The sequence below is a fragment of the Mizuhopecten yessoensis genome, unplaced genomic scaffold (assembly GCF_002113885.1).
Source record: "Mizuhopecten yessoensis strain PY_sf001 unplaced genomic scaffold, ASM211388v2 scaffold3627, whole genome shotgun sequence".
NCBI lineage: Eukaryota > Metazoa > Mollusca > Bivalvia > Pectinida > Pectinidae > Mizuhopecten > Mizuhopecten yessoensis.
This window is the reverse complement of record NW_018405139.1, coordinates 1,658,867-1,674,671: the sequence shown is the minus strand read 5'-3', so window position 1 is coordinate 1,674,671 and position 15,805 is coordinate 1,658,867. Positions and strand designations below refer to the sequence as shown.

At 36.0% G+C, this 15,805-nt stretch overlaps 3 protein-coding genes across 5 annotated transcripts in view; 1 reads left to right on the top strand and 2 right to left on the bottom strand.

The window, feature by feature from the left end:
- Positions 1-1,559: 1,559 nt before the first annotated feature.
- Positions 1,560-2,510, bottom strand: LOC110447829. The gene is made up of 2 exons (XM_021493768.1): positions 2,295-2,510; positions 1,560-2,052 (listed from the first exon to the last, which is right to left on the bottom strand). Exons 1-2 carry the CDS (start codon positions 2,506-2,508, stop codon positions 1,631-1,633), a joined length of 636 nt encoding a protein of 211 aa, XP_021349443.1. The 5' UTR covers positions 2,509-2,510; the 3' UTR covers positions 1,560-1,630.
- Positions 2,511-7,106: 4,596 nt separating this feature from the next.
- LOC110447828 (complement C1q subcomponent subunit B-like) lies at positions 7,107-10,289 on the top strand. The gene is made up of 2 exons (XM_021493767.1): positions 7,107-7,658; positions 9,664-10,289. Exons 1-2 carry the CDS (start codon positions 7,142-7,144, stop codon positions 10,062-10,064), a joined length of 918 nt encoding a protein of 305 aa, XP_021349442.1. The 5' UTR covers positions 7,107-7,141; the 3' UTR covers positions 10,065-10,289.
- A 1,680-nt stretch (positions 10,290-11,969) lies between these two features.
- The window catches only part of LOC110447868, a 42,259-nt gene continuing 38,423 nt past the window's right edge, over positions 11,970-15,805 (bottom strand). For 2 of the 3 annotated variants that reach the window (XM_021493831.1, XM_021493833.1), the window contains exon 3: positions 11,970-12,748. In XM_021493831.1, the coding sequence (XP_021349506.1) occupies positions 12,127-12,748 (622 nt within the window). In that variant the 3' untranslated portion in view covers positions 11,970-12,126. Of the gene's footprint in view, positions 12,749-14,506; positions 14,568-15,805 lie in introns of those variants that run through there. The other variant, XM_021493834.1, reaches the window with a different exon arrangement.

Sequence of the window (15,805 nt, the reverse complement as noted above, 5' to 3'; positions counted from 1 at the left end):
ATACCGGTCAGCTTTGATAGATTATTTCATAGACGAAAAACATACCATACACATATTCTGTACTATTCAAATATATCAGATGAGGCCATACTACTTTTCATCAACTACATTCTCGAGGTTGCTAAGTAGATGACTCTTTGACTTAATTGTGAGATTGAGCGCAAATATACCAGTACACGCACAACTGTTACATGTAGTAGGATAAGAAAACATTTAATTAAAAGTGAGCATGTATTACCTCTTAACTTTTGTATCTAGGATGCAATCGTATTCACCCGGTGTTTATGTTTATGCACAGATCTGTGTATATTTACAATTCCCACAAAGCGTTATGAGAAAGAGTCTTTATCAAGGGACTTTATGAAATGTAGTCTGACAATTTCGTTCAACTGTATGCGTTTTTTTGTCTCCATCCCTGTTTTGGATATGAGAACGTACATTGTAGCATTACTTGGATATATCAAGATTCATATATTTCAGATGCTTTCTTTGAAGCTGAAAACGCCATATTTCCGGAAACGTTTGCGTTTTTTCCCTGATGTGTTTTAAAGGGTTCAACGAAAATCTGTCCTTTTCTTCCATAGGTTAACATAAACGAACAAAGCCCCAGTCAAAGGAGGGAGAATGTAGCGGAACTGGACTGAGTTGACCGTTGGTGACCAGATAGCCCAATTCCTCTCCCGTTACATTGGTATACATAATTAAATCGGCTAACGTCCTCTTTAAGAATATATACCGTAATATACCGTGACGCTTATAGTCATTATGCTACGAATTAAAGTATGGTCCATACTACATTGCATTGCATGTCTTTTCCATTGATATATGCAATGTACCAGCGGCTTTCAATACAAAAGGTGAACCTCTGTGAGCGATGCGATATATCATCTAAAATATTAATGCTTACTCTAAACTCTATCAGGCGGTTACACGATTTTAAACAATAGACTAAAATGTATACAGTATGATTTTATTAAGCGTTCGCCTCTAGGTAACGCCTATTTAATATTAGTTTCGGTTGTGTGATGGTCTTGTTTGGTATATATGGTAGTAACCGTACTAGATTTGTGCATTGGGAGTTTTAATTGGGTGTTTAATCGATACAATTTTAATTTTGCTTTTACTACGCCATGGTGCTGGCGCTATTTTTCAACACGTTAACGTGCAAGCAGATACCAGTCGCGGCAGCAGACCCCCCAACATGTCGCCCAGAGAGCACGTGGGGGTATTCTTAACCGACAGGTTAGGAAACGTCAAAAGCAGCCGTACCACTTCAGTAAAAGAAAGCGCATCCTGCTTCATCGATGACACCCTCTATGTCTCAAGGTCAAATTCAATTAGTTTTTCGTCAACAATATTCAGAAAATCGTCATGCTTATCGTACAGCTTAGTAGTAATCCGTTTTGGGTGTAATAATAGATCGAGAAAACTGGCTGGAGCAGAAGACTATGAAATGTTCTTCATTTCAAGTTAAGGAAGGTATATTGATAAGGTAATTGATTATTTTTTTTCATTATTGTAATGAAAAAATATTGCATCATCGAAGAATTTTCGATTATTTCTTTTTCAATTAAAACTGATACATTATTAGCCAATCAAAAAACCAGTGAAGGACAGATCTTCCATTCCATCAGAAAAGTTTCCATCCAGCGATTGCAGATTTCGATCGCGGATCGTCACTCTGTATTACTCCGTGTTTAGTACTGCCTACGCGTATAAATAAGTGATCGCCTTTACTCAAATTAAGTACAACAATTCCAGTTGATTGGTGGATATCATGGATCTCCTCGGAATCCGAAAACGATGACCCAACCACTGCGCCATTAACAACCAATAGCGTCTGGACATAATCATTATAGTTTGGAACAGTGATCCAGGTGATGACATAAGTTCCGGTAGAAGGAACAAAATACAGGCCGTCACGTGGGTTATATCCATTACCAATATCCAGCGTCTCGTGGTTATAGATGACGACCTGTCTTTTAGCATATGCTGTAGTAGCGGTCATGTACGCACGGAATGCAACTGCGTTTGGAGTTGTTGGAGCAACACCTATATATAGATAATATAGTAAATTTTCGTCATTGTGATTTTTAATCTGCTCCTGATATGACTATCTGATCTTAAATACATCGAATCACATAATCATTGATGTCTTTTTACAAATTGAAGACAACACTGTGTTGTTGTGTGCTTTGAAACAAATAAACACATGACCCAAAAAGATTTATTGTGATGCAAAACGTGAGGAGCAGAAACTCTAATTGATAGCGGCGAAAACAAATCCTACGTACGTTTTAATCTGTATTCAAGCTGCTCTATCTTCTTGTCTTTGTCTTTCATCGCGAGTTCCATTCTGTCTAGTCTCATGCTCATGTTGGACACAATGTCACTAAGTGAATATTCTTGAGACTGCCCGTAAACCTTTCCCATTTCTACTGAAATAAACAGAGCTAAGAAAATGTTATAGAATGCCATGACGCTAAGAACAAACAACATTTTGCTCATGATGAAATGTATACTAAATCGTAGTCTTATCTTTGTACGTATTATATTCAGTCTGTGTCTGACATGTTCCTTATCTTACTTTAGTAACGCTCTCACGGCCAGGTGATAGGAGTGTCTTGCTTTATATAAAACGTCTTTCCCAGAATGAATGATTAGGATAGACACGTTACGAATTATGCTTTATGCCTAAATAACTGAATGCGTAGTCATTCCTCAAGTAATCAGATTGAAAGATTAAGAAAAAGAATAATAAGACACACACACGAACACACACACGAACACACACAAAATATATTTTAATGCGATATGTTTAATAAGTATGACTACATTTTTTTTCCAATGTTGTTTTCATTATTTACATACCGTAGTTTGATTAGCGGAATGTTTATTTATTAATTCTTTTATATATTAAAAAACCCAACAACAAACAAACAACTAACGGAGATGTGCATTGTCGTTTTATCAAAGATAATACAGATAATATAATTATTATAAATACATTCGACCGCAGATACCTATTTTTTGTTTCGCATAAACACAGATACCTTTATTGTACCGACTGATACTTGATAGTGTCAGGTTATCAAGATGATAATTACAATTGATAGAGAGATCACGGTGCCTACACATCAGCTAACGAGCATTTATATATACACAGCGATACAAACAGGTGATTAAATATTAGGTATACGTCAACATCACCGTAGCAAGCACGTGAATCAGATCAAACGATGGAATAAATTATACGATTCCTGTTCGCATGACTATATGTTGTACTTTTATTTACCGAGACAAGTCAAAAAGAGAAGTTGTGTATACTGAAATAGGACGACTTATTCGGAAATCGGTATGGAGAATGATGATTTTCTTAAAACTTTTTATGTTTTTCCGTAATACCCGAAGTGAAAAGTTGGTCAAGACACAATGTGCAAATGTTACATGATCAACTTATTCAAGGTTACGACAAAGACCTTGATCAGTAATTCAAAGAAAAATGAGCCAATCAATATCCACATAACATATCAATGCGAAGAACGAAATGGGAAAAATTACCGTTATTGGATATTTCAATTTGACATGAACGGATGACAGAATGTCGTGTGATCCTTTACAGCATGTACACATCACCAGCGTATATACAGTGTGATGTACACAAGGTATAGACCTCTGATTTATTTCTTGCAATACCCGACAATGAAGTTAAAAGAATAGGCGATGACTTTATTGAGATGCAATACAATAACAAGAGAGAGGATGTACACTGTTTACTGCACAGCAAATATAGCCGTTTACCCATTGGATAGATAACAATGTGAACTATACTTTATACCTTGGAGCTTTCGGCAGAGGATTTTGGGGTTTTTCCTGACACACAACAGTATGACAGCAACCGATTATTTCTAAACTGTGGAGTGTTCCTTCAACCGGAATGCGTGTAGTGATTAATCCAAGGTATTCAAGTTTCAGCAGTGTCCTCTTTTTGAAGTGTTATTTACCTCCTACCAATATTTATATTTGGTGTTCGAAATATATTTGTTTTTCTGTTATAATTTTCTCAGGGAATATAAGTTGCTGTAGTGTATCTAGTATCTGAGCCATGGCAGTTTGTCTGTCAACTATGTCGGACAAATCACCCAGTACCTCCGAGCCTCATATAGGTCGTGTCTGTTTATACTTTCTAGTAGATCTACTTATGAGTGGAATGCTCACGACATCTACCATATTTGGACTTCTCTTCCACGACCATCAACAGGATACACCGATTCCAGACCAGATTGTAAAGCTAGTACTGATGTGTTCAAAACGACAATGGCGTAATCATCAGCATTCTCAAATTAAAGGCAGTCCCGATAATCCAAAAATACAATCTGGAAACAAAAAATACAACTTACATAAGTTCTATTGAATAAACACATGGATATAAGACTTAACTGATTTCGCTTTAAATCAGAAAATTTGAACAGGATAGGTATAATTCCCCTAACGGAGAATAAAATGAAATATTCGACTTAATTCGTAAGAACCGTTTGTAGAAGACTAGTTTATATATTATATTCTTATATGTTAATGTTAATTACACAATAGGGCCATCAATATCAATATGTGAAAGGATAGGCACCTAAAAGGCTGTTTTTAGCCCCCTGATTTATTTTTTTCCTGTTTACATTATATGATTCAGCTCATTCATTTTACTTTATTCCGCCACGGTGAGGATACAATGCATGATGCAAGTAAAGCTTAAGTTTGACTGTAATTCATAAATAATTTGGGAAGTCGTTGTCTGGAAAATGTGTCAACAAATCTGAATAAAGCAATACTCGTGTTGTCTTGTCCTAATAAGAATCATAAAAACCACAAATACACAAGGATAGCATGAACATTGCTTTTTGTAAGAAATACCAACATTGTTCTAATGTAATCCCTAACGATGTAGAGAATGGAACGCGACGGTTAGTCAGAATCGTGGTTGTCCCTGTTACATAATTATAATATAACGGACACTGCTCAATTTAAAACTAATTATGCTGTTTACTACCGGAAAGTCATGCGTAACGAAGAAACGGTCAGCGAACTGAAAATAATGGACTTTTCGCGGAAGCGGGGGATATTTTAACCAAATTAAGCGAACAAATTATATTGCCTTCCATAAAAATACATAATCCTAAATATTACTTGAAATGATGTAGATGTGCTACTGAACATCTTCCAATTGATATCTGTAGGGAACGCATTTTCTGTAATGTTCCTGTAATTTCGACGACATTCATGTACCCGTGACTGCAGGAATCATCAGTTTAAGTGATTAATTATACTTGAACAAGTGATCTGATACATGTATGGTGAAATCATATTAATTATGTTTATACATTGATATGGGTGTTTTTGACATGGACATGAGTTATACAGTATGTGTAGTTATACATAATTTAGTGCAGATATTTTTTTCAAAAACGAAGATATAAACCATATGTGATGAATGTGGATATGTGTTCTATTTTTACACGAGACATAGCAATGAATGATTGAGACATGTATATGTCAGACAAATGGATAGATGCGTATATGTGGGTAATAAAATGTATTGTGCATGTACATTGCATTGATGAAAAATCTGAATGAAAAGATAATTATAAAAAAGTGATCTGTCGTGATATTGTTATTCCGTTCTAATCATCTTGATAACAAACAGCCAAACTTTGTCTACGTCATCCTCGAAAATTCCACGTGACAGTGACGACATGGTTATTGACAACGATAACAACAACAAACAATGAGATCAATATGACAGCAGTCCAATATTACAGGCAACATTGGTTGGTTTCTGAAAACAGTCAACAGAACGAGTATTTCGTGAATGTATTAAAAACACGTATTCCCAAGACAACAACTCATTAATGGGATTTATGTCCAACACAGCCAAATCGACATATTTTGCCATAAATGCATTCATCCACGTTGTCAATCGTAATAACACTGTAGACATTACGATATCAACACAGATGCCCTATTCACGGATGTTTACCATAAACAAACTCTCCGGGGTTGGCATTCTTCGATTTCGATGGATCAGATAATTACACTCTCATTATTTGTGTTTATCGAGATTACAAATTAATTATTGATATTGTACGCACAACTGTACCTGTCGGTTTCCCTAGTGAAGGCGCCTGTATTTGTTTCATCTTAATAACAAATAATATGGCCTGACGCTTTCGGGGATCAATCCTTCGATAACAATATCGTCTCCGTGAATGAACAATTAAAGAATTGATAGGGGTAGCGAAAATGATTAAAAAGCAGCGAACGCTTTTGCAGCATGATTTCGCGTTTTGATTGGATTTTAATTATTTAATGATAAAACTTTTCATTCAAATCAAAGTGATGTCAACTGATTAGACAGAATAAAATCCAAGATGTAGAATGCTTCGTTAACGGTGTCTTCCAGCTTAATGCTAATTGCCGTATTTTTATCGATGAAACGAAATACGTATTGGAACGCCATAACCAACGTATTTCATGTTTACTGCAAACCGAGAAATTTTCGCTGCTGTTTCATTGTCGTCTTTTCGCCCTATGTAATGAGTTTTTGAAATTTTGAATTTCGGAGGACGGAAATTACCCGGTATACAGTATTTCTAACATCTCATGAGAATGTGCACATTGTGAATAGTTCTAAAACCATGCATGTGTTCATAGACTACAGAACTTTGTGACGGGTCGCACAGTCAAGTGCTACGAAATGTGGTGATCAAGTGAGCCGTGTCTGTGAAAAATCCTCTTAACAATTTTATCGTTGTCATTTGATGCAGGTAAGGAATGTGCAAGATGGAGCTAATTATTATAAAACATGTGCTAATTCGTTCCCTAAATATCATTCATATCCAAAACGGAAACTTCGAAATCGGCGAGTTCAAACAAAGCTGTTGAAATCCGTCAGAAAGAACGAATATCCAGGTTAAAACTTTTCAAAACATTGTCACTGTCGGTCAGTTATTCCTATCAATTTTCTCATTTGTATACATGTATGTTGCCTACGCGTGTGACACACCTTCCCGGCTGTTATCTCAAGTCACATTTATCTCTTTCATTGTAAAATATTAAGGTCAAGCAGTATAAGTACGTGCGAACGACTATGGTTGGCGGTGTGTTTCTCGTTCTTGTGGTATTCTGTGTAATACAATATATATGTGGATATGGGGTACCTGTTGATCCCTCTCAGATCAATAAAACTACCTCCACGACCAGAACCTCCAAAATAATACCGGAAGCTATAACGGACTACGTCACTTCATTGCTGTCTGATATCAACGCTCGTGTAGAAGAACTGGAACTCTCACGTGAGAAAAACGTCAAACAAATGGCAATAATGCAAAACGAAATTGAAGAAATTAAAAGTGAAAATATTAATTTGAAAGAAAACATGAATATAATTAATGATTTTTTAAGAAGGAAAGGTTTCAATATAAATGACATTTTGTCGAGAAAACTACAAAAATCATCGCATTCTGATGCGGTTCATATACATTTGAACGAATCCTTACACTCGAATCCACATGACAACACAAATGGACACTCGTTGCCAAAAAGGATAACTAACGAACGAGTTCGGAGAGGGAGAACCTTCCAACGCCTACCTTCAACACGTGCGGGTAAGGATCGACAGACCAGTGCTACTGATAGGCGTGTTGTTAAGTTATAATACTTACTAATTATGCATACATTTGATTGTTCCATTGATATCCTACCCATTGTTATGTTAACCAGACTGACACGTGTTCGTAATATATTCTTCCTTATTCCGTCGTTTGACCAAACACGTGTTTGTTGTTTTGTTCCATTCTGAGGGATTGAGCTATACATTTATATATAAACTTGATGTTTGCTTTGTTTTGTTCCATTCTGCGGAATTGGGCTTTGCATTTATATATATAAACTTGATGTTTGCTTTGTTTTGTTCCATTCTGTGGGATTGGGCTATACATTTATATATATAAACTTGATGTTTGCTTTGTTTTGCTCCATTCTGTGGGATTGGGCTATACATTTATATATATAAACTTGATGTTTGCTTTGTTTTGTTCCATTCTGTGGGATTGGGCTATACATTTATATATATAAACTTGATGTTTGCTTTGTTTTGTTCCATTCTGTGGGATTGGGCTATACATTTATATATATAAACTTGATGTTTGCTTTGTTTTGTTCCATTCTGTGGGATTGGGCTATACATTTATATATATAAACTTGATGTTTGCTTTGTTTTGTTCCATTCTGTGGGATTGGGCTATACATTTATATATATAAACTTGATGTTTGCTTTGTTTTGTTCCATTCTGTGGGATTGGGCTATACATTTATATATATAAACTTGATGTTTGCTTTGTTTTGTTCCATTCTGTGGGATTGGGCTATACATTTATATATATAAACTTGATGTTTGCTTTGTTTTGTTCCATTCTGTGGGATTGGGCTATACATTTATATATATAAACTTGATGTTTGCTTTGTTTTGTTCCATTCTGTGGGATTGGGCTATACATTTATATATATAAACTTGATGTTTGCTTTGTTTTGTTCCATTCTGTGGGATTGGGCTATACATTTATATATATAAACTTGATGTTTGCTTTGTTTTGTTCCATTCTGTGGGATTGGGCTATACATTTATATATATAAACTTGATGTTTGCTTTGTTTTGTTCCATTCTGTGGGATTGGGCTATACATTTATATATATAAACTTGATGTTTGCTTTGTTTTGTTCCATTCTGTGGGATTGGGCTATACATTTATATATATAAACTTGATGTTTGCTTTGTTTTGTTCCATTCTGTGGGATTGGGCTATACATTTATATATATAAACTTGATGTTTGCTTTGTTTTGTTCCATTCTGTGGGATTGGGCTATACATTTATATATATAAACTTGATGTTTGCTTTGTTTTGTTCCATTCTGTGGGATTGGGCTATACATTTATATATATAAACTTGATGTTTGCTTTGTTTTGTTCCATTCTGTGGGATTGGGCTATACATTTATATATATAAACTTGATGTTTGCTTTGTTTTGTTCCATTCTGTGGGATTGGGCTATACATTTATATATATAAACTTGATGTTTGCTTTGTTTTGTTCCATTCTGTGGGATTGGGCTATACATTTATATATATAAACTTGATGTTTGCTTTGTTTTGCAAGGATAGATGAGCACGTCAACATTTAGGTGTTTTTTCACCTTTCCATAAGATAAGAAGTTCGTACTAGAAGCTATGATATAAAGTGATTCGATCAAATATTGAGAAAGAATAAGACCAAACACTATTATATCATATTGTGTTTTGTATAATCTACTATTAAGAAAGGTCATTTATATCAGTATGTATACCTTTTATATTCTTCTACCGGGAAGGAACATTTATAAAAGTTTACATGGTTTTAAATGGTTTACCAAAATCCACTTTATTTTAACTGAGGGGGGATTTCTTACACTCTAATATCAGTCTGAAAAGTTATTACAATAATTTGCAATTAAAAAGACACATTAGAAAATATTTCAGAAATTAACTTGATTAACAACTTAATTGACTTTGGCTATCGTACAGTGACATATCAAAATTTGAGAACTCTGGGAGAGATAATGTTTTATGCTTTCAGATTCGTTTGGAGATAATGTAGCGTTTCATGCCATCATGGATCGTGATTTAGTAAATCCTGGTAGAGGCTACGAGATCGTGTTTGGGCGAGTCCTAACCAACACTGGAGGTTCGTTCAGTAGCACCACAGGAACATTCACCTGTGGGACACCAGGGACATACGTCTTCTTCTGGACGGTAACTATATCGTCCGATCACTGGACGGACATACATCTCGTCCGTAACGGACAGGTGCTAGCCGTTATTGTGGCCGGGAATGCCTACCACTACGGGTCCTACACAGGAGCCGCCATCATACATCTGGATGTAGGCGATGAGGTATTTGTGAAGGTAGATTTTCACCAGGAAAACACGACTATTTACTCGACGGCGAGTATGTTCTCTGGTTTCAAACTTTTTTAATCTCCACCACAATGTAATGCCATTCTAGCATTGTATCAATAAATGAATGTTAAGTTACACATTCGTTTATCATGAGTGATTCAACAACGTTATCTGCCAAAACAAACACATACTTATTGTTCACAACGCACAAACGATGCCATTCAATCATAATCCACCATCACCTATACGATGGGTATACTGGGTGGTCGGGTGGTGCAGTGGATAGCGCACTTGTCTTTCACCAAGGCGGCCGGGGTTCGATTCCTCGATCTGACGTGAAAAGGTTGGAGTCACCTGTCCGATGACGTGGGTTTTCTCCGGGTAATCCGGTTTCCTCCCACACTATGACCCCACGAGCTAACACCCGGGCAAACAAGAGTGATTAACATCAATTGAAATGACTTGTTTTATAATTGTTGTAAAATGAATAAAGTTTATATCATCTATACAGAACATTTCTTTATAAACCACATGTACTAACAATCTTATGTAATATAAAGGATATCTTAAACAGTTTTATGAAATTCAGGATCAACATTATGCCTCGAATAAATGTTAAGTTGGCTTGCCATACGAAATCCTAAACAACGTTGCTATAGGGTCCATGCTCTATTTCGGTAAAATGAAATTTGTGTAACCTTTTTTTATCTTCGCTTCGCGTTTACGAACAATTGACCGACTGCTCCATATGATCTATTATCTCATAAACTAAATAAAATAAAAGGTTAATACTTACATTTACAATATTTTCTGTTAACAATAACACCATGAAAAGAGGCGGATACAAGCATTTACCTTGTATTATCTGCGTTCAAAATTATTTTGACGTCATGTTAATCCATGCGAAACAGCCATTCGCCAAAGCCGTTGACATACAGCTAAACCCCGCCCACTTAATCCATATTTAACTTTATACAATATCTTCCTAGTTGTATTAGTAGGTAATGGAATAAATAATTTTATATTTGTATGAAATTGAGGTACTCGGGCAAAATACTTAGTATAAGATACTAACGACCGCGGACGTCCATTTTTTAAAAGTGATGACCCCAAAGGCGAGAAATAGAGAGTGCTACCATGTCGTCGAGCGATAGTGACTCGTCTACATGAATGCCTGGTGGAAGTTGAATGTGCAGTTATTGAAATTGCTATTTGTAAGCAAACCAGGGTTTTGTAAAGATGACAGGTACACTGTGTGATGTGTATAAATCGTTTGTCGACCGAGTGACTGTTAATGTAACATTTAGGAGACGTGAAATTTGACCTACATTTCTAGGAACAACAGCCATCGTTTCTGTGCCGACACTCATAGATGAGAGAGTGGAGCTGGTGGAGCGTTTTTGTATCGTTGAGCAATCGCGACTGTAGTTTCTGACACTAGCTTCATTTTTATGACCCGTCATGAACATGATCTGTATTGTCTTAAACCCGACATAATTTGGTGTCTCGAACGCAATGTAGTCTTAATGCGAGCGTTTGTTTGTAAACATAGACACGAGGTTTGGGGAAAGAAGTCTGCCAATATTTACATAATTATATTCATACGCGGTGAATTGAATCACGTTCTATACTCAAGTTATTGAGAAATAAACAGACTTGCCTACACATACGTTATCGATTCAGAAACAGTGGCAATTGTAAATATATCAATATGAAAGTGAGTTCACTTTTTGTTTTTGCCTGTAAATTATAAAATATAAAATATGATTGTTCACAATAAGGAGTAGCGTCCTTAAATTGATTTATATTTACCTTTCCTTGGGCTATTTTAAGAATAGTACATACACAGTAACACCCTCACTTTTCCGGCAAAATGCGAATGTGTACTAGTTTTCATCTTTAGTCCTGCCTGTAAGACATTTGTATGATGGTTTAGGCATGTACTATTGTACTTTCAACAAATAAAATAACAAAATTTGTCATGCAAAAAGATGTTTTAATAGGGGCAAACGAAACACAAAAGCAAATCTTTACGATACGTTATCTGTTAAATGAGAAGAGCAAAAAAAAACAAAGAAAGAAAAAAGACCTAGCGGAGCTTGGATTACTTCATCGAAAGGGATCAATGAACAGGAAATACTCAGTTCTGGTGAAGTTTAAGTAATGCGCGAAGGGAATTGTACAGATTCCTGTCTTCTTTCGACGCGCACGCGGCCTGACCTTTTTTTGCTCGTTCATTAACATACTTTTCATCCACGCATTTTACCATGTCATTCCCTTGTTGGCCGCCATCCTCACAATCTTTGGCCAGTTGTTTCATACTCTCCCATTCGTCTTTCGGATCTATATCAGGAGTAAAGGTAGAGTCGTCGAATTTTAGGTTGTTAAAGCCATCTTTCATGCACGTAAGTAAGTCGTCATATGTATCCGGATCATTGTGTTTAAACCATCCGCAAGGTCTGACAACTGTTTCAGTTACATAAACATCAAAAGCTGCACGCTGAAGATTGTTTGTAATACATTTGAAACAGTTGCATTCTTTGATGAAGAACAGGGATAGACTTGGAAATTGCATGATTGATTGCAATTCACGTTGAGCACATTGCACGGCTTCAGATTGGCCTTCACAGGCATCAAGGACGTTTTCTTCAAGGTACCCCAAAACCTCTCGCAGACCCTTATCGTAATCAGCGGCACTGTGCACCGTGATGGAAAGTGCACACAGCAGGAGGGTAATGTACAACAGCCTCATAGTCTCAGTCCTGTTATAAAGGAAACATACAATACTAATTATGAAGAAACCATTTCAATTTTATTTTTTTTATTTACGAGAGCCATCCGACCCATAGGTTAAATATTTAACAATACCATAATGTAGTTCATGTACAAGAGAATATACATATAAAAATATAGGGATTGAAAGGGGTTTTTAATTTTATTTTCTTGTCAGTATGAAAATTTAAAAAACGCCGTTCAATCCATATATTTAGATTTTTACTATAGAACAAATGTTTGATTTTATTTATTTATTCTTCAATAATTTATGTATTTACTGCGTTTTGTTTATGCGTCGTCCTTTAAACGACATCAGCGGAACAGCCCTATTTTCATCAAACTGGCGGCAATAATTAACCGTAGTCATTTTAGTGTTTGACGTAGGGGCATTCTCCATGTTTACCGAAGCGAAGCGACAAGACTCTCATTGAACAAGGTTAAATCAAATGATTCGTCAAGAGAGTTTTTACTTTCATACTCAAGTGAAATGCACTTCTGCTGGTATGTTCATATAGTGGGTTGCAGCGCAAATGTAAATATAAATTGATGAAGTGTAGAGTTAGCATACGAAGCACATACATGTAAATAATAGTCTATATCAGATATTGATTTCTATACGTTTTCCCGTAGCACAATATAAATATTGTTTTTCAAGATTACACAATTATTTCATGTTATTAGTACTCAATAATTTCGAGACCGTAAAAACATGAGGATTTCTGTGATAGAACCGATATCTCTTCAAGTCTGAAATATCAGCACAAACCGACAAGCGAGAAATAAAAGTTCGGAGTTTTAATGTGTTATCTCACTCACTGAAATGTCACAACCTGGAGAGGGTAGCACCACACTCATTCTGTTCACATTATTTAGAAAACGGGATTACCATCGGTGCCTAAGGTAACACCGCCGAAAATAGAGAGTATGGTGTAGAGAAAAAGATAGGATGGTCTCAAGTGCTACAGTGGGGGCAAAACCTGGAATCAAATGCCCCTGAAGTAGAAGACACAGAGATAGAAGTAAGCCATTCTAGAGGGGATGGGTGGTGTTACATTAACCGTCTCCTGTATCATGCGTTGCTGTACGATAGGTCTATACTGTTTCGGAATGTGCACAGTTGCTGGAGTGGTGTAAACAAAATTATAGGACAAGGTCCTATTTGCACAAGTACCGTTACAAAAGACACCCAACTGTCACATGTTGTCGCAAATGTTGCTTTGGAAGAGTTAGCAATGTCATAATATACCGACATAAATACAATTCCGTAAGTTTGAACATAATAAAACAATAGAGAGGGGCTGTTGGCATCACCTTGGCGTTACCTATAGATGTGTAGATGTACCAATCAATCGTCGGCTACAGAGGCCATGTTTCTAGCCATATCGGGAAATAAAACGCGTTATTCACATTTCCACATATATATAAATAACAAATAACAAGTTTCATAAGTATTCGACCAGTAGTTTCAGAGAAAAAATCTGGAAAATATTTGTCGGAACAAAAAGAGAAATGATAATAATAATAATATAAAAGAGGCGCAGAAAATGCAACAAGACCCCACTTCGTCTGTAAACTAAGATACAGCAAACGCTAACAGATAAATATAGCAACTAAACGACATTACTCGACGTGAACAGTAAAATAACCTAACCAATAAATAAGACTTTTAAATGAAGATAAAATAAAAAAATAAAAAAAAAACAGTCATATTCAAAGACGATTAAAATCCATATAGACATACTTACAGTTTTCGTCTGTTAACTCAATTAAAAGTCAGCTGGTAGGTTTGGGTAAGTCTGGGTCGCAGTCTAATATCCCAGCCGTTCATAGGTTTATATATAGTGATAAGCCCCGCCCATATCTTCTAGGTAACGACAAGGCCTGCCTCATTTTACCTGTCAAGGTGTGTATTGTGACTATTTCATGGTGGCCTACCGTTCCTATTGACATAATGAGATGTTGAACCCACCGGACACGAATAATTTCATATCAAAATGTACTATACATAATTTTAAGTCAACGTCGTCAATTTTTGTTGAAATGTTACGAAAATACCGTCACACCGATCAGAAACGGTGAAACTGAATTGATGTGTACGATACTGAAACGTGAATGGATCTGAACGTATTGTAATAAATGTATAACATATTTTGATTAAGAGATTAAAATTACATGGAAACATATCGTGGCGTATAAGGGTCTATACTTGTTATTAAGTCTAGTAAGTTATATATTTGTGGACGGATTGGTAATCTTGTTTACTTGTTCTTTGTTGATTTTCACTATCATGTTTTACTGGTACATTGTAATATATAAATAACAGTCGTTTATAATAAAGATAAATATCACTATTTTGTTTTAATAGTAGTTTGGTTTGGTTTAATTATGTGTAACGTCCTATGAACAGCTAAGGTCATTTAAGGACGTGCCTCCATGTGTGTATTTTATGCGGACATGTGTGTGTGTATGGTGGATACAGGGTGCTTGCCTCCTTGTGATAGCACGGATCTGATTCCGACTTTATAGTGCTATCTCACTGAAATACCATGCCGAAGGCACCCAGCATTCCGCCCGGTCACATTATACTGACAACGGATGAACCAGTTGTTGCCATTCCCTTTGATGCTGAACGTTAAGCAGGGAATAACAACTACCATTTTTAAGGACTTTGGTATGTCTCGGCCTGGGGACAGAACCAATTGCCTTCCTCACCTGGGCGAACGCTCAACATAAATGCCAAAAGTGAGGTGTTGCCAAGCAAGGCGTTAAGAAATAAAAGGTAGTGAGAAGTAGAAAGAAAGATAAAGATCCCAAATATTGCAATGGGTGCAGCAGATTTATTTTGGTACCTTTTGTGTCCCCAGGTAGAGGGCACCAAAGCAAATCCCAAATTCTGCAGGGGGTTCCAACATTAGTCGCCTCATACGATACATGCAGTGGGTAAAAGCAGGTGCATCTTCAATAGTAATACATACTTGTATATCTGTTTACAACAATAGTAATAATGATAAATGTCATTATCATATATATACTACTTTATACCA